At 45.3% G+C, this 23,552-nt stretch overlaps 1 protein-coding gene across 9 annotated transcripts in view; it reads right to left on the bottom strand.

The window, feature by feature from the left end:
* Positions 1 to 23,552, bottom strand: part of STARD9 (StAR related lipid transfer domain containing 9) — a 163,899-nt gene that overhangs the window by 25,185 nt on the left and 115,162 nt on the right. For 7 of the 9 annotated variants that reach the window (XR_001821027.2, XR_001821028.2, XM_017516309.2 and 4 more), the window contains exons 21-26: positions 21,108 to 21,300; positions 20,166 to 20,616; positions 8,351 to 18,637; positions 7,971 to 8,168; positions 7,340 to 7,523; positions 6,796 to 6,933 (exon numbers count right to left, since the gene is read on the bottom strand). Coding sequence is in view for 5 of the 9 variants with exons in the window: in XM_017516309.2 (XP_017371798.1) it covers positions 6,796 to 6,933; positions 7,340 to 7,523; positions 7,971 to 8,168; positions 8,351 to 18,637; positions 20,166 to 20,616; positions 21,108 to 21,300 (11,451 nt within the window). In the remaining 4 variants the exon portion in view is untranslated. Of the gene's footprint in view, positions 1 to 6,784; positions 6,934 to 7,339; positions 7,524 to 7,970; positions 8,169 to 8,350; positions 18,638 to 20,165; positions 20,617 to 21,107; positions 21,301 to 23,552 lie in introns of all 9 variants that reach the window. The other 2 variants (XR_005197954.1, XR_001821029.2) reach the window with 2 other exon arrangements.

Here is a 23,552-nt window from a genome sequence, read left to right as displayed (position 1 = left end):
TTCAGTTAGTGCCCAGTAATCTACAATTTACATAGGGTAAACATCTGAAGAGAAAGGGAACAGAGGAAGATGACATCTTAGGGCAGGGAAGGGCAAGGCAAGGTAGGAGTGTGTTAAGAAAAGTTAATCTCGTCTTTGTTCTATAGCTGGGAAAATAAGCTAGTAAATGACATTTTCATTGTGGAGTCTGTTGAAAGGGCTGGTTTCCCTTTAGCCCTTGGGGAAGAAAGCCTAATATCTGTTAGCAAGGAAGGAGATATAATGAGGAGTGTCCAACCTCCCATCAGGTCATGGTCATGCACTTAGCTTTTAAGGTTTCTCTAAGGTCCGCTTGGCTGAGAGGAGGTCTGTTCAGTCAGTTGGAGGCTTAGAATTTTACTTTTATTTCTCAATCAACATACAAAAATCAGTAGTGTATCTATATACCAAAAGTAAACTATCTGAAAAGGAAAGCAGAAACACAATCCCATTTGTAAGAGCTACAAAAAAATTAAGTACCCTAGGAATAAACTTAACAAAGGCGGTGAAAGATGTCTACAATGAATGCTATAAAACACTGATAGAAGAAATTAAAGAGGACATGAATAAATGTAAAGATATCCCATGTTCATGGGTTGGAAGAATATTGTTAAAATGTTCACATTTTAACAATGTTCTATTGCAATATTCTAATGCAATCTCTATCAAAATACTAATAACATTCTTCATTTTAAAAAATCCTCAAATTCATATGGACCCACAAAAGACCTCAAACAGCCAAAGAAATTTTGAGCAAAACAAAGCTGGAGGCATCAGAGTACTTAACTTCAAAAAATACTACCAAGCTATAGTAATCAAAACAGCATGGTGCTGGCTGAAAAGCTGACCCAGAGACCAAAGGAACAATACAGAGAACACAGAAATCAATCCACATATTTACAGCCAAGTGATTTTTGACAAAGACACTAAGAACACACAATGGAGAAAGGACAGTCTCTGCAATAAATGATGCTGAGAAAACTGGATATCCACATGCAGAAGCATGAAACTAGACACCTATCTCTTACCACATACAAAAAGGATCAAAAACTTCAATCTTAGACCAGAAAATATGAAACTACAAGAAGAAAACATAGAAACACTTTATGACATTGGATTGAGCAAGGAATTTTTGGATAAGACCTCAAGAGCACAGGCAACAAAACCAAAAATAGACAAATGAGGTTACATCAAACTAAAAAGATTCTATACAGCTAAGGAAAAGAGTGAAGAGACACCCCACAGAATGGGAGAATGTATCTGTGAACTATGCATTTGACAAAGGGTTAATATCCAGAATATATAAGGAATTCAAATAACAGCAAAAAATCCCAAGTAATCCAACTTTAAAATGGGCAAAAACTTGAATCAATATTTCTCAAAAAAAGACATTCAAATGGCCAACAGGTGTATGAAAAAAGTGCTCAACATCTAGTCTTTAGGGAAATGCAAATTAAAACTACAATGAAATATCACTTCACTCCATCTAAATGGCTATAATAAATCTACTCGTCTGACACAGGGCTAATATCCAGAATCTACAAAAAACTAAAGCAGATTTACAAGAAAAAAAAAACAAAAAACCCATTCAAAAGTGGGTGAAGGATACAAACAGACACTTTTCAAAATAAGACATTTATGAGGCTGACAAACATGAAAAAATGCTCAACATCAGTGGTCATTAGACAAATGCAAACCAAAACCACATTGAGATACCATCTCATGCCAGTTAGAATGGCAATCATTAAAAAATCTGGAGACAGCAGATGCTGGAGAGGATGTAGAGAAACAGGAACATTTTTACATTGTTGGTGGGAGGGTAAATTAGTTCGACCATTGTGGAAGAGAGTGTGGTGATTCCTCAAGAATCTTGAAACAGAAGTTCTATTTGACCCAGCAAATCCCATTACTGAGTACAAACCCAAAGGATCATAAATCGTTCTATTATAAAGACACTTGCACACTTATGTTCAATGCAGCATTGTTTACAACAGCAAAGACCTGGAACCAACCCAAATGCCCATCAATGATAGATGGGACAAAGAAAATGTGGCACATATACACCATGGAATACTAGGCAGCCATAAAAAACATTGAGTTTGTGTCCTTTGTAGGGACATGGATAAATCTGGAAGCCATCACTCTCAGCAAACTGACACAACAACAGAAAACCAAACACCGCATGTTCTCACTCATAGGCGGGTATTGAACAATGAGAACACATGGGCACAGGAGGGGAACATCACACACTGAGGTCTGTTGGGGGGTCGGGGGCTACAGGAGGGACAGCAGGGGCGGGGAGGTTGGGGAGGGATAACACTGGGAAAAATGCCCATGTAGGTGATGGGGGGATGGAGACAGCAAACCACCACGGCATGTGTGTACCTATGCAACAATCCTGCAAGATCTGCACATGTACCCGAGAACTTCAAGTACAATTTAAAAAAAATTAACACTAAAAAAATAAATAAACAAAAAACAACAAATGCTGTTAAGGATGTGGAGAAAGGGGAACTCTTATACACTGTTGGTAGGAATGTAAATCAATACAGCCATTATGGCAAACAGTATGACGGTTTCTCAAAAAACTAAAGCAGAACTACCATATGATCCAGCAATTCCACCACTGGGTATATAGCTAGTGAAAATGAAATCAGTATATCAAACAGATATCTACACTCTCATATTTATTGCAGCAACTCAAAATAACCAAGAGATGAAATCAACCTAAACGCTTACGAATGAATGGGAAAAGAAATATGTTAATGTTTGCTGTGTATATATACACCTTTGAATACTATTCAGCCATAAAACAGGATAAAATTCTGTCATTTGTAGCAACATGGATGAATCCAGGGACATTATGCCAAGTGAAAGACACCAGGCACAGACAGACAACCACCACATGACCTTACTCATATGCAGAATCTAAAAAAGTTGATCTCTCATGCCTGTAATCCCAGTGCTTTGAGAGGCCGAGATGGATAGATCACCTGAGGTCAGGAGTTCAAGACCAGCCTAGCCAACATGATGAAACTCCGTCTTTCCTAAAAATACAAAAATTAGCTGGGTGTGGTGGTGGGGGCTTGTAATTCCAGCTACTCAGGAGGCTGAGGCATGAGAATCGCTTGAACCTGGGAGGTGGAGGTTGCAGTGAGCCCAGATCACGCCACTGCACTACAGCTTGGGCAACAGATTGAGACTCTGCCTCAAAAATAAGTAAATAAATAATAAAAATTAAAAAGTTGATTTGACAGAAGGAGAGAGTAGAATAGTGGTTACCAGATGCTGGGGAGGAGATCAGGGAGAGGGGGATGGAGAGTGGTTGGTCAACAGGTACAAAGTTAGAAAGGAAGAATAAATCCTGGTTTTCTATTACACAATCGGGTGATTATAGCTAATAATAATGTAATGTATATATCAAGATGGTTAGAAGATAGGATTTTATGTTATCACCACAAAGAAATGATAAATGTTTACAGTGATGGATATGCTAATTGCCTGATTTGATTATGCAATGTATACGTGTATTGAAACATTACACTGTACCTCACAAATATTTATAATATGTGTCAATTATAATAAAATAAGACAATTTTTAAATCAACAAGAAACAATACTCTGGTAAAGCTCAGAAAGAGAAGAGCAATGAGGGTAGTGGTGGACTAACACTACCACAGGGTAGAATCTATTCTAAGCCTTGGTATAAGGAAAGGGGATACCTTAAACTGATTACACAAAGATAAACTGTCTAACAAGCATTAAGGGGATAATGGGGTAGCCATCTGGAAAGAATGCAATCGGATCCATACCTCATATGAAAATGACTCCAAAAGGAACAAAGATTTAAATACGAAAATAAATGACAGAAGTTCTAGAAGAAGCCATGGAGAAAATTCTTCATAATTTTGAACTGAAGAATCTGTTTCTAATTAGTATTTATAACCTAGATACCAAACAAGGAAAACTGACAAATATATCTGTCTGCATGGCCCCAAACAAAACAAGCAAAGTCAAAAGAGAATAAAGCACTGGGAAAAAATATGTATAGTTCTTATCAGTCAGAGGACTATTCTTGACAAAATATAAAGAACTCTTCAATTGGTAAGAGAAAAGGAGAAATGAGCAAAGGATATGAGCAGATGGCTCATGAAAAAGGAAATAAAAATATTTAAGCATATGAGAAAAATTAGATATAATTTTTCAGCAAAAAATCCAAACATTTGATAACATGCTGGTGAGAGTATGGAAAAAGGTAAACTCTCAGCTATTACCGGTGGGAGTATAAATTAGCTCATCTGTGAGAGAAAATAGTATCTGTCAACATTTTAAATGTATAAACTCATTGTAAAAGTGTCCTTCTGGGAATTTATCCCACAGATATATTTACCTGTGTATAAAATGATAGATGCATAAAGTTATTCACTGCAGTATTGCTGATAACAGCAAAAGTCTGAAAACAACCCAAGTTAGAATACTGGTTAAATAAATTACAGTGCAACTCTACAATGGAACGCTATGCAGCAATGAAAAAAATGAGAAAGTTCTCTGCATATTCAAATAGAAATAATTCCAAATTATACTGAGTGAAAAAAAAAATAAGGTATAGGACAGTGGAATAATATGCTTTATTTTGTATGCATAGAGACCCCTAGGAGGATACCGTCCACGAAACAACACTGCTTTCCTTGAGTGGGATGAGGGAGAAGAACTAGGTAGACTGAGGGCAGGGACGGGTATTTCCCTGTATCCCTTTTACAGGCTGAGTACCTCTTATCCAAAATTCTTGGGACCAGAAGTGTTTTAGATTTTGAATTCTTTTGGATTTTGGAATATTTTCATATGCATAAGACGACATGTGGGGATAGGATCCATGTCAAAACATATAATTTAAGTTACAAATATACCTTATACACACAGCCTGATGGTAATTTAATATAATGTTTTAAATAATTTTGTGCATGAAGCCAAGTTTTGACTGTTTCAACTCAACCTGTTACATGAAGTCAAGTGCAGAATTTTCCACTTGTGGTGTCACGGTGCTCAAAAAGTTTTAGATTTTGGAGTATTCTGAATTTCTGATATTTGGATTAGGGATGCTCAACCTTTATGTGTATATATTTGTGCCCTTTCTGCTATATGAATATATTATCTATATAAAACATCAAATTTAAAAACATGCAATAAAAGAGAAAAAAAGAAACACTATTCAGCTGTTAAAAAGAAGGCCAGGCATGGTGATTCACACATGTAATCCCAGCATTTTAGGAGGCCTAGGTGGGCAGAGAGCTTGAGCCCAGAAGTTTGAAACCAATCTGGGCAACATGGCAAAAACCTGCCTCTTTAAAAAAATTTTTTTTTAATTTTTATGTTTTTTTCTGAATCTACTGCAATATTTAGAAGGAAAAAAACATTCCTCTTAAAATAAAAACAACAAAAAAGAAGTCAGCACTAGATTTACTGATGCAATGATATCCAAGAGATGTTTTTAAGAGAAAAAGCAAAGTGAGAAAGTGAATACAGTATACTTCCATTCATGCACTTTACAAAAAGATGTATATACATCATCCCTGGAAATATATACCAAACTGAGATAAATAGCTGCTTCTGGGGAAGGCAAATAGGAGACTCAAACATGCACCTGACATTGGATGTTCTTTGCTACTTTTTAAACATTATTTTATTAGATAAAGTTTTATTTGTAAAATGAATTTCAAATGTTTATCCCCAGCCAGATCTCACCTATGAGCTCTGTATTTCCAACTGCTCCACCTGGATTTCTCACAGGCAGCTTTAGCTCAGTAAGTAAAAATCTAAACTCATCATCTTTCACACAAAACCTAGTTCTCCCTCCAGTGTTCCTTGTCATTGTTCACATCACCACCCTTCAGCTGCTCAAGTCAAAAGTGTGTGCTGATCTCAACTCCCCGCTCTTCCTTACTCTAACACCCATGTCACCAAGTCCTGTATATGCTCTCTCTCCACTCCATCCACCTCTGTTCATCTTCACTGACAGTGCCCTAAACTAAGCAATCATCTCTCTCAACCCTGCCATGGTAATATAGTAAGTCTCCCACACCTGCTCCTGCCTCCTTTTCTTACAATCCAGTCATTCTACTCCCCTACTTAAAAGGTTTCTATTACTTTGAGCAGCCTTTTCACTTTTGGGAAGTAATACAGTGAGATGGATTAGAAAGGGGCCAGAACTCTCAAATTGTCCACACAATTTTCTAGTCCCTTCTCATGTCATTTTCCCAACTCACTCTTTACATTCCAACTACACTAACCTTCATTTAGTTCCTCAAACTCTTCATCTCCAAGATTGACTTGCTAGGCCCACATCTCACCTCATAGCAGTAGCACTAAGCTTTTACTGCATTAACTACCTCTTATCCATTTAGTCTGTTTAAACACATTCTCTTCAGAGCATCTCCATGACCTTTCAGACGACATCAGACCCCTGGTTTTATGCTGATTTAGCAACCCTCCTTCAAACAATTTACTGCAACAATAACGCAATAATAAATCAGTTTTTAATATTTATCCCTCAGTCTAAGGACAAGCACGGTTTTGCTTACCGCTGTATCCTAAAACAATGCATTTGTTGAATGAACAAATAAACAGAAGGAGTGGGAGGCAAAACTAAAGGGAAAACCAAAGGCCTGCACATGAGAAGGGCTCATGCCAGCAGTGGCTTCCAGGAAGCACAGCGTCCTGCCCAAACTCTTGCCTCAGCAGTCCGGGCCCCTGGCTCGTTCCCAACAACTGCCTACTCACCACACTCTCTGGGGACTGGAGCTGGCCTGACAAGGCTGGGCTGCTATTATAGCCAGAGGTCATGCCAGACGAGAGGCTTCCACTAGAGCTGGTGCACAGGGAACTGGAGTTGGCCAAGGTATGCAGTTTTTCCTCTTCCTAGGAAGGACACATCACCATCAACCAGCTTCTGATGCACCCTCACTGGCTGTGCCCTCTCCTGCCCACCCCTTCCCTGCTCACCTCTACTATTTTGTCACCCACCTCCCAGGGCCCCCCTGACTTAGCCTCACATGCCTCGGCTTCCTTAAAGCCACTGCTGCTCTTATTTCCTCACACCCCGCACTTCACACCAAAGCCTCTTCCTCCCAGGCTTTGGCCTGGGGACAGGAGCTGGTCTCATTATGTAAAAAGAGAGTTAGCCCAGCTTTGAGTTGACATCAAGGGTCCCACAGCCTCCTCCAAATGTTATGTATGTCCTAAGACTCAGAGGTAGCCACAGTGAAAGTGGACACGTCTGAGGTCCAGGCTTATCCTAAAATCAGAGGCTCGCCCCACTCCAAACCCTCAATAGCTGGGAAACGATCTGCTGGTGGATTCTCAGCTTCTCTTGTTTAGTTCGCTCCCGCAGTCGGTCCTGAGCACGGGCAATCTCCAACTTGGTCTCCTCACGGGCCTGCTGGTAGTCTCGCAGCATCAGCTCTATGTCAAAGGCTGGGTGAGCAGACCTTGACACTGCCTCTGGGCTCCTGAGGAAGATCACAGGGTGGAAAGATACACTCTAACATGGTGGGTGGGTGACAGCCCTGGTCTGCCCACCCGAGGCTAGTTTGGATGATACCACCTTCTTAAAAGGCCCATCCTCCATTTGCCCACAGGGTTTTAAAGTTTGACTTTTTATCCTCAGGAGAGGTTGCTGGACAGAGAGAACCAAGCCACTTTGAGACCCAGACCTGCAAACCTGCACAGCCTGTCAGAAACCTTCTGTCCATCCTTTCCTGTGCCTTATGTCTGCCCACCCCTCCCTCACTCCATTTTCTCCTATGTTCTCTTTCCATTTACCCTGCCTCTCACAGCCACCTCCACTTGTCCACAGGTACAGAGAACCCTCCAGGATACTAAAACTTCAGCTCCTGCTCCCACACTCCCCTCCCCCAACAGACCCTGCTTCCATCAGGGCTCTGGGTCCACCCTACCTGGTGGTCTCCACAACATCCTTCCTCAGTTGCTGCAAGTATTCTCGGCGTCTGCTGGGCAAGTCAAGATCCCGGATGAGGCGATCTTTGTTGGGCAGGAGGCTCAGTTGTCTCTGGGGGCTAAGGCTTCGAGTCTGGCTGAAGTTCTGAAGTCCCTTAGCCTGCTCTCTCCTGAGGGTCTGAATGGTTTCTTTTTGCCTGAGGCAAAATATGATTCACTGAAGCTGACCCTGAATGCCCTTTGCTTTAAGATCTATCTATGACCCCTGGAAGATCCCAGAAATGTACAAAGGCAGAGGGAACAGCAAGCTATTAGCTTTTTTGGGCTCTTTCTTCTCAGCCTACCCTTTCTCCTCCCGACCCCAGGCTGGGGCCCTTACCGCACATAGAGATCCTTCCAGGTGGATATCACAGGTTCATCAGTAGCAAGCATCTCCCCTGTTCCACTCTGCAGTACCTGGAGCAGCGCATCTGTCTCCCCAAAGCTGTGGTGCAGTTTTGCTTCTGTAAGTTCCACGCTGAGTGAGATGTTCTGGGCCCCAACTTGCAGGGGGATCTGCTCCCTTTGGGACCACTCAGGATCCTGGCTGTGGTCATTAGGAGGTTGTGGGGGGCTCTGTTCCTGCTTTTCAGAGCTGAGATCACAGCTGGCCCCCAGCTCTTCAGTCAAGTCCAACCTCCCAGGAGAGCCCTTCTGAACCCCATACCAGTTACTAAATTTGTTATGCACTGGGAGGTCCCTCAGACTGTGGTGCTGGGGCTCAGGGGCCATGCACATCTGGCAATTGTGGCACAGCAGCCCCTCAGGTTGGCAGGACTGAGGCAGACCCAAAGCAGAATCTTGGAGCCCTGCAGTAAACTCAGAGACAGGGCAGGGACTGAGGTGCTGGAAGCCTCTCCATGAAGAGGAAAGGTCCAGAGTGCACTGCAGTTCCACTGGCGATGTTGAACCCTCACCTCCGTTTTCTGTCATGCTCCACCACTGACTTGGCTCCCTACCGATCAGTGGGCCATGCTCTGGGGAAGCTACCTCCTCAGGCACAAAGCTATCGGCCAGCATCTGGCTCCTCTGCCTCAGTGGTGGTGGCAGCAGTCGGCTTTGGACCCCGATAGCGGTCCTGGGCTGAAGCTGCTGAGGGGGCTGCCCTAAGAAATTAACTTGGAATTTTGGACTCTGTTGTGGGCTGTTCGGGGAGCCCAACTCAAGGAAGGTCCTCCTGTCATTCCTTTGTAATGAACTTCTACCTCTCTGGGAGCCACCTGACTCATTAGTGGGTTGGGAATAATTATCCATTGGAGTCCTTGGGGCACCAACAGGGTGTGGGCTGGAGTCAAGCTTCTGGTGGTCTTCAACAGGGTGAACTGAGGGGGCTGAAAGGGTCAAAAAGCCTGGGGGAAGACCCGGGTCTTGGGTGCTGGCACTAAGAGTGAGGATTGGGGAGGAGGCCCTGTCCACCAACAAAGCACTTGGGGGGCCCAACTTCTTCTGGACCCTAGAGTGCCTAGGGTATTTGGAAGTACTGGGAAAGAGCCCTGGGGAGTGAGAGGGGCTGGGACTGGGACTGCTGACAGCTATGCAAGGAGATTCCTCTGGCTGGGAGCTGTGAGGCAGGAAAGCATCAGAAACGGAGGGGCTCACAGAAGGAAGATGCTGTCCAGGGGAGGCTTTCTGAAACCTCAAGTGGGATGAGGGTATCGGAGGGCTCTGGGGCTTGCAGGGAGTGCTTTCTTCCTGACGGTATGGGGGCTGTGCCATTTTCCATGCTGTTTCCTCTGCCTCTCTCTTCTGAGGTACCCCTGGCACATCTCCCTTTTCTTGAGACATGGTTGAGATATCTGAGCCCAGCTCTGCAAGGATCACATTGACTTCCTGAAGTTTGGCCACTGAAGCCTGGAGGCACAGGGAGGGTGAGGTGAGGTCAGTCTGGCTGCCCTCATCCACGGTGGTCTGAGTAGAGCCATCCATCATATGGGCCTTTGGGGCTTCATCTAGGATGTCCCTGTTGGTGTTCTGCTCCCTTCTGGCCACACCTGGCTGGGAGAGACTCCCTAGAAGCTCCGAGGTACTGTGCAGGAGCTGTGAGAGGTGGAGAGACAGATTGTGCATGCTGGCCCATGAGGCCAGATCAGAGGCTGACACCGTGCTGGCTTCAGGCTGAGCAAAGGAGATGTCACTGCTGCTCCAGTGACACCTGCTGCTGAGGGTCTGTGTGCCCTGTTTGAATGTGTTTGTCCTGGTCTGTCCCACAGGGCAGCCTGCCTCTGATGGATACAGCAGCATAATCTCATCCACTGGACCTGCAGCACCCCCTTCAGCCACAGGGGGCTTACTCCTCAGACAGTCTACTTCACTAGAAGGGCTCCTGAACTGGGGTCTTCTGTCATGAACCGAAGTGGGGGCTACTCCTTCAGGGCTAGTCAGGATGTGGGGGTTTCCTAGGGCAGTTGAAGAAGTCCCTGAGAAAATTTCACAGGCCTCATTTGAACCTTGGGCATTCTCAGTGCTGCTGTGGGTGCTTGACAGGTCCTGAGTATTGGCGTAAGTGCTGAGGTGGGAGTGGAAGGGGGAGTTCTGGTCTTCTAGGCCATTGTCCATGCTGGAACACCGGACCACATTTGATGGTGTCAGGCCCTGGGGCTTCTGGCTGCAGGAAACATCGACTGCACTGCCAAACACACATGGCTTCCAGCTGATACGCACAGGCTCTTCTGGACACCGGGACAGGGAATAGGGATTGATGTCACTGGAGCCAAAGTGCAACTTTCCTTTGTCCATCTGAGAGCACCAATTTTCGGGCCTAACCTGTACACCCAGTTTTTCTGGCTTTCCCTGTTGGGCCTGTTCCAAAGTACCAGACAACCAGCCGGTCATGAAATCAGGAGTTGACATGCATGAGAGAGAGGAAGGCATTGGATAAGGAGGGGTGACAGGCTTCGGGGGCCTGTGATCTGCAGTGTCATCATCCAAGTGAGATGAGCCTTTCTGATTGCAGTCCTCGGCCTGCAGAGATGTTCTTGACACTGACTTTCCTGAGGAACAGCCCTTGAGATGTGAGTTCCACAATCTGTTAGGCCCCTGTGTATCCTCGTCTGTAGGGGAAGGAGGCTCCACACTCAAGTTCAGCTCCTGAAGAGAACGAGAAGAGCTGACAACTGAGAACTGTGGTGTGGGGGAGGACTTGGAGTGTTTGGGGCCAGAGAAGACTGCAATCACAGGAAGTGAGCACCTGTGGTTGGGGGCTGGCTGCTCCCTGCCAGTACAGAGGTGGCCAGGCCTCTGAGCAACAGGCTGTGGCGTTTCATTTTGCCTCAAAAGCACAGTGGCTGGGTCTTTGAAACCCTCTGATAAAATCTTGGACATAAGGGGCTTGGCCACAGCCACCTCCTTTCTCCCAGCATCTAAAATCTGACAGCCAGCTGAGCCACCTTTATCAGAAGGAGGGGGATTCACACCCTGGGCGAAGCCTTCACCACCACCTGAAGCCTGGTCTCTCTGCTGCTCTTCTTTCTCCCAGGGACTGTTATCCTGGGGGCTGCAGGTATGTTTTAACTTTACTACAAACTTGGTTTGGAAATCCATGCAATTGTTATCCCTTGACTCAGTGGGAAATTGTGGCTTTTCTAAAAGACATCTAGTGGTATTTTCTAAACATCCATGCTGTGGCTCTGCCACCAACTCACTCTCAGCAGACCCTTCACTTAAATCCAGGGTGTGTGGTCCCTGAGTTGTTGCAGGTGGTTCTGGATTGGTTTGAGACACCTGTGCATTCTGGCCATCTAGAGAGCTGTCCCTAAACTGCCTCAGTGGCTCAGAGTGCATGCCAGCAGTGAAAGAGGCAGTCTCCAGTTCTGTGCTTGCTTGCTTCTCAGCAACATTTTTCTCAGGAACCCCTATTAGCCCTAAGCTTCCATCAGTAGCTGAGTGGCTGAAGGAACGTATCCTCACATCAGAGGCAGAAGGGGAGCTGCAGCCTTGAGCTCGAGATAGGACAGCAGCCACAGTAGAAGGCTCACAAGTGTTGCTCTCTGTTGGCCTAAATTCCCTGTTAACATCTTTGGGCTCAAGGCCATGTGTCATGTGCACGTCAGGTCCTCTAGAAGAGAACTCTCTTCTCTCATCCATTTCAAAGGCCCTGGAAGGTGCTACACAGGGTGGGTGGACAGAATGTGGGGCAACCTTGAAAAGCTCCTTCCCCAGGTCTCCACCTCTATAACACAGTAAAGTAGAAAAATGGGAGGAATCAGCATGAGTAGTAACTGGCTGAGAACTGGATGGCTGTTGGCAAGGAAGAGTTCTGCTCTCTTCTCCTCTAGATGGGCTGAGAGTCCTGCTGCCTTCGGTGTTCCTTGAGAAGACTGGGCAATCTAAAGCTTCTCTTGGGTATCTGCATGGGACTCCCTCCCCAATTCCCTCAGGACTTGGGCTAGATCTTTGATCTGGCAGTGGAGTCGGCCTGGAATGTTTGCTGCCAGTCCTGCAGACTTCTGTCAACCCAGACCCAACACTCTCCTTCCACTTCACACACTGCTGTATGGGAGCTTCCAGTTCAAGCCTTGCCAGAGCTCCAGGCAGAAGAGTATCTTGTTTGGGACTTGCCCTCCCTTCTTCAAAGCCAGTGGAAGCCTCAGGGCATTGGAGATGGTCTTGCCTAGGCCCTGAGGGACTTGTAGACTTCTGAACATCACAGATCACAGACTGACTTTCAAAATGGGCTGTTTTTTCTCCCTGTGTAGTCATTAACAAATTATTTGAAACTTCTCCATATGTGGTGTATAGAGTTCTCGGTTCCTGATGCTCTGGGCTGCTGTCCTGACTGCCAGTGCCCTCTGCAGTCTCCTGTGGAACTGACTGACTTAGCTCATGCAGAGTTACTCTAGGATCATCACAAGGGGCCTGAGAAGATAAGGCAGCCACTACCATTTTTGACACTACCCTCCTGACTCCCTCCACAGGTGCTAAATAAAGACTGTCTGGGGCCAAAGGATCAGCAGAGGGAAGTGTTCTGGTTGCATCTTTCTTTTTCTCTATGTTTTCAGAACTAGAGTGACGTAAAAACTGTTCACCAGCTCCCGCGAACTGCCTCAGTTCTCCGGTACAATGTTTTTTGTCTAGAGCAGAGGCAGCATGGGAGAAAGCCTGCACAGGATGCCATGGCTCTCTGTCAGTTCCAGTATTGGGTAGAGGTTGAAAGCTGTCTACAAACAGAGATGTGCCCTGGTCTTTCCTCTCATCAGTTGACAGATGTCCTTGTTCAGCAGACAGAGATGTCACATGAAATCCCGGTGCTTCAACTTCATTCCTGGTCCGGTCTGATGATGACTGGTCTATTTGTTTACACTGAGGCCTGCCAGCAATGCTTGAAGAACATTCAGGTTCTAGTAAAGTTTCACAGTAAGAAAGGACTGTGCCCCTGGCTACAGAGTCATCAAGCTGCTTTCTCTGGGCCTTTGCCTGTCTGATCTCCTCCAAGATGGCCAGGCACATGGATGCATGATCAAAGGGCTCCAACAGCCTAGGCTCTGGATTGGGCATCCTCGGCAGGGAAACAGATGCTAAGAAAACACTGCTGGTTAGTCTGAGGTCTTCAGTCTCCTTCTCTTCCTCCTGCCTTGGCTCGCTGCCTTGGTCATTATCCTCTTCCAAAGAGAAGCTGACCCTCTTTTCAGGCTGTCTAGAGACCTTGTTCAGTGAACTGACTCCTATTTCTTTTTGTACAGCCACCTTGGCTTCAGAAGCAAAATCTTCACTGGTACTGAAACCTATCAAGGTGATTCTGAGGTCCCTTCCTTGGTCTTGGGGGCTGCTGCTTGCTGAAATCCTGTCCTCTGTCCCCAGAGGAATGCTCTCTGGTATACCAGATTGACTATGAGAAACCACAGCCATGGATCTCACAGACCCACACCAGGCAGTGCGTGCCTCAGAGGAACCCCCTCTAACATTTCCCTCAGGGCTGTGGCTTTTGGTCTCTGCACTCTGGTCTGGATGCTCTACTCCAGTTACCAAGGGACTATTGTGAGTTTTCGACATTGTGAGATCCAGCACACAGTCAAGTGAAGAGATGCCTAGAGCATCAGATGCATGAAGACAGCTTCTTGGCAGCCTTGGAGAATTTAAGGGCAAGGTATTACTCAGGTCTTGGTGAGAAGGAGCTGTAGAGCATTCTGTCTGGCTTGGTAATGGGCTGACAGTTTCGTGGCTGAAAAATGTATCCCTACAAAGCTGGCTGAGAGTAGGAAGTTTCTGAGTCACTTTATTTTCTTCCTGTAGGCTGCCTCCCCTTTGCATAGGCATTTCTTCAACTTTTCCTTGAGCTTTTGGTTCCTCTTGGTTGCCTACGGGTTGGCACCCAAGCACCTGGGGACCGGCCTCCTCCAGCAAGGCGCTGCTAAGTACCCACTCTGATTGAGCATGTCCACTGACTACAGAGCAGTTTCCAGGGTCTCTTGGGGCCCAATCTTGATTGGAACTACTTATATGCTCAGCAGTTTGGCTTTCCTGAAAACCTTTCACAGTCTCCAATTCCTCAAGACTTCCTAAGCCCCAAGGCTGCCCTCTGAGGCTTGCTGATGCTTTTACCAATTGCCCATCATTCTCAGAGGACCTTCCCAGCCTGGGCTGCAATGGTAGAGCTCTAGCCAATGCTTTAATTCTCTGCGGGTGGAGAAAAGTGTTGGTGAACTCTCTGAAAGTTGTGTGTGTCCCTAAAGAAGCACAAATGTCCCTGGAGGATCTGTCTGATCCAGCTGGGTGGGTGTGCTCTCTCACAGATTCATTCTCTTGTACGCCTTTCCTTGACCTGAGGGGGTTTACAGTGGTTTTCTGGACCAGGGGATGGTTCCCAGCGTTGTTAATCTCCATCTCTCCAGCTTCACTATCCCTAATGACAGTATCAACCGTCTGTCTTGGAGAAAAAAGCTGATCCTTAGAGGGCAAAGCATTTCCAGAGCTGTCTGGCCTAAGGGCATGGTCAGTCTTCTCCTGCTCCTTCTGGTCCTGGAACACAAACTCCTTATTGACACCTGGTGCATGGGAAGCATGAACCTGCTTACTCTGCTTGGATTCAATTTCTAAGATGCCATTTTCCAACTGCATTACACTCCTAATTAGCCTAGCCATTTCATCAGTATTATTAACTCTTTTATTCTGTTTCTTTCCAGAAGGTTCTCCTTTGGGATTTAACATTTCTTGTGACTTTCCAGGGCCCTTGCATTCACTGGAGTTTCTTTCCTGAAGGCGTGTAACTAACCGGAACCTTTCATATGCAGGCTTTGTACCTGGAAGTTTAACCTCTTCTGAGCTATCTTTGGGATGAAGAGCTTTTCCAAAAAGCCTAGTTTCATTTTTCCCTTTCCACTTAGGGGTTGGACTCTCATCCTGGGCCACCATCACTGGGCTGCTTACTCTATGATATACTGATCTGGACTTCAAAGAAACAGTACTTTCCCCTGGCATGTCTTTCTCAAGGCCTACACTGATGGTCTGCCTCAGAACTGTATTTGGATCCAGCTCTTCTTCGTTGCCTGCCTCAGATTCACAAAAGAGGGCGAGAGGCTTCCCAGACACAGTGCTGTCTGAGGAAGCACTGCAACAGGACTGAGCAGTGGCCTCTTCTCCCTCAAGTGATGGAAAACTGTGTTTTTTACTTAAAATTCCAACTTGATTTTCAAATTCACATACTTTTGTGCTGGTAGAAGAGAAAAAATGTCTGTTCTGGGTAACAGAAGAATAAACTGAATTACAGCTTTCTTCTATAATATTTCCAGGGCATTTACCTGATTCTCTGATGACTTCCCTGGTATTCATCTCAGCTGTGACCTGCTGAGATGAGGCAATCTTAGAATTCTGGTTTTGTAACAGCACTGGCAAATTATCTTTCAAATAAGCATTTTGGAGAACTTGGTGGTTGTGACCAAAGCCCCAGGCTTCCCTGGGAGGTGGGGAAGGTACCCTTACTTCTCTGCAAGTTGGAATCTCTAAGGCAGTTTCTGTCAGGGCATCCCTGCTTTTGGTCACATAGAACGTTTCCAAGGGAGGGGGCTGCAGGGAAGGTGAGAATGGATTCCAGGGAGCAGAGTGAAGGTATAGCTCTGGACCTGAAGGAAAGGCAAAGACGTGTCTTCTAACTACTTCCTCAGAGCTCTCCTGGCAATCTATCTTCTCTTCCTCTAGTGGGTAGTGGCTGTTGGAACTTAATTGCCTTGGCTGGACTGCACTATTTTTCCTGAGAGGAGCCCAGCCTTGAGGCCAATGGTCTGCTTTGGTGGCTGTAGTGACATTACTGTGACAAGCATTCTTCTGGAAAAAACACTCATCAGAGGAAGTTGTCAGTCCAGGTTTCCTGCAATTCTGAAGGCATTCTTCCAAGTTGTTCTGCTTGACTTCACATGCTTCTGCCATGGAATTTGGTATCATGTTCTCTGCTGCAAAGACTTGTGCATCTGTAGATCCACAAGCAGTCAATGATTCCAAGTCTGCCGAATAAGTTTCATCATAACTCACCACTTTCTCACCAGTGTTAAAGAAATCTGAAACACCTTCTAATTTGGCATTTAAACTGTCCTGTTCTTTCTCTGCTCTCAAATGCCTGATTCTGGACAGATGGAGTGGAAAGTTGTTGAGATCCAGATTGCTAGATACCCTAGGGCCAACTGAAAATAGAATATCTCCTCCTTTGCTAGGAGCTTGGGCCAGGGAACTGGAGTCTTCTTCAAGGTAGGGGAAAGCTGGCCTGGGCTCTCCTACAGCCTCCAAAACAGGATGAGAGAGTTCAAGGAGGTACTTTTGCTGAAGGGCAGACCAATCCCTTTCATGGGTGCTGCCTACATGAGTCAATGTGGTGGCAGAGGCAGCCAGCACATTTGATACACTAGAACTGTGGGATGCTTCAGACCTGCCCTGCTGGGTCATGTCAGGGATACCTCTGCCCTGAAAGGTGCCATCAGCTCCTGGTTGAACAAGCCTTTGAACTCCCCAGAGAGATAGCCTGGATTTGTCAGAAGCAGAGGTTCTATGCTCATCTCTTGCACTGCAAAGCAGCTCAGTACTGCCTTGGTGCAGTTTGGAGCTATCTGGTGGAACTGTTTCTGCACCTGATAGCTTTAGTTCCTCAGTATTTAGCCAGTATCCAGGCCGCTCTCCATCACAGGGCTGAAATTCCTGCACATCGGGACTTGGACATAAAGAACCCACTATTCCTGGGGGGCTGCTGGGGTTGATCTTAGAGTCACAGGAAAACCAGGAATCCATGGACATCAGTGGGCTCTCTCTTGAAAGACGTATGCCTTGGAGATAGTCGGCTTGTTCAGGGTAGCTTGGCTCTACCTGTGACTCAGCCTGCTCATGATGGGGTTGGAACTGGGGATCAAGGTAAAATGAACTGCTCATTGGCAGGACAGCATCCAGCCTGGCTCCTGTTCTGTAGTTGATGGGACCACACCTGCATATTGCCTCTTGGTCCATCAGAGGCAGATTGGAGTTATCCAGGTGCCAAAAAGTCTCTGTGGGTATCTCATCAGCTGAACCAGGGAAAGCTTCTTCTTGATGATCTTCCACCAGTTCTTCCTCAGCATCAATCAGGCTATCCAAGGAAAAGCTCTTGTGAGTTTGGGCAAGTAGGTCACTTTCTGATGGGGCAGTGAAGTCCCTCACAAAAGCTCTGGTTCTGATCCTAGGGTGGCCATGGCTATTAGTGGGATGATTGCCCCATAGCCTGTCTTTCGAGCTTTTGGTACTCTTCTCAGCCAATGAGTCCTCAGATATTTGGCTGTCGTCACTTTCAGAGTTCTCTGGCTCTGGGAAATCCCACTTCCTCCCCTGAGGGTCCTCTGGCTTTAGTGGCTCTATCAGGGCTTTGGCGAAGACACACGAGAGAGAATCTACTGAGTAGCTGCTATCTGTGTCAGATAAATCACTGTCTTTTTCTCTTGAATGATCCTCTACTGGGCTGAAATCTGTGAGTGGGGCCATGGTGTCTGGGTCCCTTGCATTTTGTTGTATCTTCAAAGGACTGCCAAGAGGTAAGTGAGAGGACTTTTTGGTAATATCTCTGACCCTAGCTGCCAGAACCCTCTGATGCCTTTTTAATGCCCTGCTAGGAGAAGGTGGTTTGTATTCCATCCGAAAAGTCTTGACTGCCTTTCCACAGCCAGCAGTTGTCTTGGGTCCATGAGGATACGGGGAACTGCAACTGGCTCCCATAGCAGACTTGTGGGTCCCAAGATTCCCTTCTTTTTGCCACCCAGCTTGTGTGTGTCTAGGGTCTGCTAGTCCCTTTGCCCTTCTGGTCTGGGTGGTAGAGGTGAGAATCTTTGGTTCATCCCTTGGCTTTAGCTCGTTAGCTGATTGCCTCAGAGATACTAAGCCCTGGCTCATCATCTGACAGGGCTGCTTACCCACTCTCCGCATTTCCTGGATGCCAAGAGACTTGGAACTCATGGTGAGGCAAGTGTCTGGAGCTGAGGCTCCCTTCCTGGCCTTGGCTGCTCTAGCTGTGTAGTGCTGCCCATGGCCTAAGGAATGCAGGCCGTTCTTGTGGAGATGCCCTGCCCTTGGAGGGTAGGAAGCAGCCTGCGGCAAATGCTCTTCTGATGATGTTTTCTCTGATGTTTGGTGAGTAGGGTCAGGCATAGGTGGTAACGTGGTGGAGGGATCCCAACTCAGGAAAATGCTGTGAAGGCAAGGAAAGTTGTCTCAGAAGACATAAGAGGTACTACTTCCTGTGGACAGAAGGAGGTTAAATACCAGGCCAACGTCACTGTTTCCTACAGACTTCAGAGCCAGAGAAAAGCTCTCTAGGTATAAAAGGAAACTGTGGACTACTCTCCAAGAGGCTCCAGGCCCACTCTGTTCCTCAATTTCTTCATCTTATTAAAAAACTGAACTGAAGCTAATCACACTTTTAGGGAAAACTTCCTATTAACAGGCAATATGAGGAATAGAGAAACAATTTAAATGGTATTATGCAGAACCAAAAGATACATCTATAAAGTGATATACATTCTACAGAATTGTAATTATCAATAATATAAAGAAATAAAAATAATGATTAAAAATCAAACAAAAAGAATGATTAAAAGAAACATAAAAAACAACAAATACATGCAGTATATAAATTCTACTTGGATCTTGATTTGAAAAACGAACTGTTTCAATGCTGAACCATGTTAGAGAATAAAGAAAAACCAACTGTAAATAGTTTTAGGCAAGCAGAGAAATTTGAATACGACCTAGGTTTTAGAATACAGCAAATAATTAATCTTAATTTTGGCAGCTGTCATAACAACATTGTGGTTACAAGAAAAGTCCATTTTTTTTAGAAGTGTATACTTAGAAATGTAGAACTAAAATGACATGGTGTCTAGAAGTTGCCTTAAAATAATTCAGAAAATGGGAATGTAGGCAAGTGTGTAAAGCTTAATAACTGCTGAATAGTATCAGTGATACATATGCTGCTCTTCCAACTTGGCATATGTTTAATTTTTTTCATAATAAGATATTTTTAAAAGCCCACCTGGTACTTTGAAGACCAGAGAGGTGAGCAAACGTAACACCAAGAGACATTAATTGTGAACCTCCTATGGACAAGAACCTGTGCTAGGTCCTGAGGATTTAAAGAAGTATAAGATATATAAACCCTTGCTCCAAAGAGTCTGGGAGATAATACAGCCCTGCCTTGATATACGGAGTAATGGAGAAAAGAAACAAGGAAGATCTCAACTTGAACCTGGGAGTCAAAATACAGCTTACTCACCAAGCGGGAGGTGGGATCAGAAAGCTCATTTCATGTGCCAGGTGGGTCGGGGAGGGAGACAGAGGGAGGTGGTGTAGGAGTCAAAAAGTCTGGTTAGAGGTATGACAAGATTTAGGTGGGACATACAAGGAAATGTATGTGGATAGTCCAGGTCTAAGGAACAGATGAAAAATGAGGCTGAGAGCCTTGCTCCTAAGATATTACCAAAGAAGCAAGAATTGATACTCCGGAGGTAAGGAAGATGGGAAAGGCCTCAATCTAAAACTATGTATACAGAAAGAAGAGTGGCCAGAAGGGAGAAAAAGTCATGAGGAAGACAGGACTATACACATCCTTCCATTTTACAGACTGAGGAAATGAGGCACTGGGAAGAACAGAACACTACCTAGACAACAAGGCTGTAAACTTTAAACAAGTGCTTCCAGGTGACAACTACTGGCTGTACCTCTGTAGCTGGGGCACGTGCTTGCTGCAGAGCCTTTCGGGGCTCAAAGAACTGCAACTTGACGATCTGCTTCTACATCGAGGCTCTGGGACTATGGCATCATAGTCCTGGGTGCTGTCATCCTGGAGCCAGCACAATGTCGTGAGCTGCTCCAGTCTCTTCTGGGCCTCCAGCAGCCTCTGCTTTTTGATGATTCTCTCTAGCTGGAATGAGACCTTTTTTCGCCGGACATTCTGCTCTGCTGCCCGAAGAGTGTGTCTCCGCAGGAGCTGCAGTTGCACCACCCTTTTCTGACTTTGGACAAATGGGGATGGCTGAATCTCATGATCTGTCTGAAGCCAAGCATCAAGCGCCACAGATCCCTCAACTTCTTTCTCTGCTACATGGTCTTCTTGCTGCTGCTGCTGCAAGCTGGCCAGCCAGGTCTCTTCTCTGAGCAGACACTGCTGGTCTGGGAACCAAAAACATCCAGAGAGAAGTTGAGCATCTCCCTCCCTGCTTGTGGCTCCCTGGACTCAGACACCTCCAGCCATGGCTGGACCTGTGTGGAGTGAAAGAGCTGGCCAAGGTGATATGGCAGGATGAGGGCTGCAGAACTACAGGACCCCCTTATCACAAGGTAAAAGAATGAAGACCCTCAGGCCTCAGCACAACAGTGGGCACATGCTAGGGCAGGCAGTAGGGTATGGACACATGAGCAAATGAGGAGTGTTAAGTAGAAGGCCCATAATTCTGAGGACAATAAGGAAATTAGCTGCCTAATTCTTGCTTCCAGCCCTTTTCTTATAAGAGCCTCTGGTGTCTAAAAGAAAAAAGAACACCTAATACCAAAGATTCCGTCATATCACAAAGAAAACAAAAGAGAGAATACAGAAGGATAAGGAAGCATGAAAATGAAAGAATAAGGAGGTGAGGCAGACACCTTAAGTGGTGGACACCTACTTTTTTTAATCTGCTGGCTAATGCAAGCTTGGTCAAGTTCCAGTTCCCTCTCAGCTTTAATCTCTTCTGCTAGGATTTGTTGCCTCAAATCTTCCACATAGCTCTGCTGCTGCTGAATTTGGGCACTGCGGGATGTCTCTCCATCCCTTGGTGGCTGATGGTCCTCGTCACACTGTTCTTCAAGTACTCTCCTGTCACAGAAGCAGCAGAGGTTACCCAAGGGGAAATGCAAACCAAGCTCAGGACAAACTGATGGCAGTGTAAGGCCTTCCAAGAAAGCCCCTGAATTCAACAGGGTAAAGAGGACTTTGGATTTCTAGCAACCTTGGACAAATAGGAATGGTGTCACAGGCAGCTCATGATGTCACAGTGCAGGAGAGGAGAATGGTCATTAAACTGGCATATTCTTAGAGTTGTGCCTTTAGCAGAAACACACATTCATTTTAGTTAAGGAAAATCACCAGGAAAGTTGTTCTTTTTAAGAAGACACAGAAACATTTTAGCTAAACTCAGAAGTTTTGTCCTTTAAAAAAGAATAAAAAGGTGTCTGGTAAAAATATGTTGGAAATAGTAAAGCAAAAGCTCCAGAAACACTGTGGGCATAAAACATATTCAGCATCTCCATTCCCTGAAACAGAAGTCCTCTATGATCTGGTAGCAAAAGGCAGCTGATAATTTATACACAAACCACACCTGTGTGTGTGACCCAAAAGAGAGCTGGTCTCCCCTTGAGAGATGTTTTCAGTGAATGAGCCCTGGAATAGGATTCGAGAGTTTTAGACTCTACCACACCTTTCAGAGATATACAATGAGCATTTATTGGTGAAATATGTCACTAATTTGTCTAGATCCAAAGAGAGGAAATGAGGGATATAAATGAACTAAGATTAGCTATGAGCTGATAATTTGTGTTGTATTTGAAATTTTCCATAATAAACAGCTTACAAAAAATTCTAGATTAATTTTTTTTTTTTTGAGTCTGGGTCTCACTCTATCACCCAGGCTGGAGTGCAGTGGCATGATCTTGGCTCACTGCAACCTTTGCCTCCCAGGTTCAAGCAATTCTCCTGCCTCAGCCTCCCAAGTAGCTGGGATTGCAGATGTGTGCCACCAGTCCTGGCTAATTCTTGTATTTTTAGTAGAGATGGGGTTTCACCATGTTGGTCAGGCTGATCTCGAACTCCTGACCTCAAGTAATCTGCCCACCTCAGCCTCCCAAAGTCCTAGGACTACAGGCATGAACCACCGTGCCTGGCCTAAAAAATTCTAGATTTTAGTCATGCCTCTGGAACCAAGTTCCTATACAACCATAGATGACTCAGAAGCTTACTCTGAAAACTGACAGCTTCTACCTACTTGCTGACCTTTCCTTGTGGTTATGTAAAGACCTCAAATGCTTTTTTCTGCAGGGTATCTTCATCCCTGTCTTTCAGGTTTTTAAAGGAGCCAACTGTATTGGCACTCTAGGATGGGCACAGGATGGGACTAGCTGGGAAAAGTCAGATTCTGCCAGAGGCTAAAAAAGGTCAGAATCAAGCCTGCTTTATCCAGCCTTCCCTACAACCCAGGATGTCATGACTTCGAAGCATGGAGAAGCTGGCTTATTGGTTTGATGGTGGAACCATATCTTAGGCAGTACGACCAGTATGCTGTAAGGGAAATACTCTTTTTAAGAGATCTACCACTTTGTAGAGCAAAATGAAATCACATGGGTATCACAGAAGAGGTCCACAAATGAAAGCCTGAGTCCAAATTTGGTCTGCTGCCTGTTTTTATTAATAAAGTTTTATTAGAATGCAACCACATCCATTTATTTATGTACTCTCTAGGACTGATTTTGTACCACCCAGGAAAAACTGAGTAGTTGCAGCACAGACCATATGGCCCACAAAGCCTAAAATACTATCTGGCCTTTTACAAAAAAAGTTTGCCGCCCCTGCCTTGGAAAAAATTAAGATTTCGTAACACAGCCTTTGGAGGACAGTGAAAGATGGATAGGTAGAATACCCCAGGCAAATGCAAGTGGGAGATGACACAGCCACAGTCTCTTCCCAGAGAAGGAGTCTATGAAGTCATTCAACCTGCAACTGGTCCAAGGAGTAGGACAGATGCAGACACCTGAGTGGGGTGCACTCAGGAGAAGACTGGCACTGATTACTGTAGGCAAAACGCCAAATATACACAGTGGAGCATACTGAAAGAAGAAGAGTACTCTGTTACACAGAGGCTCAGGATAGCAACTGGAATAGAAAACCTGTTAATGCCAAACAGAAAAAGCAGTTAACAGGAAACATACATCTATGTATCATGCTTGTATTACTGTTCCTATTTCTGTCTGACTCTAGAAATGGCTGAATTACAAACATGAGCCAAAGGGTCCTAGACAAACCCAGCTAAGATCCATAGACCACCAGATGCAAGAGGCTGAGAGAAGATCTTTATCTG

This window comes from Cebus imitator, unplaced genomic scaffold, assembly GCF_001604975.1.
Source record: "Cebus imitator isolate Cc_AM_T3 unplaced genomic scaffold, Cebus_imitator-1.0 Scaffold579, whole genome shotgun sequence".
In the NCBI taxonomy this organism is placed as follows: domain Eukaryota; kingdom Metazoa; phylum Chordata; class Mammalia; order Primates; family Cebidae; genus Cebus; species Cebus imitator.
This window is presented reverse-complemented; position numbering and strand designations above follow the sequence as displayed.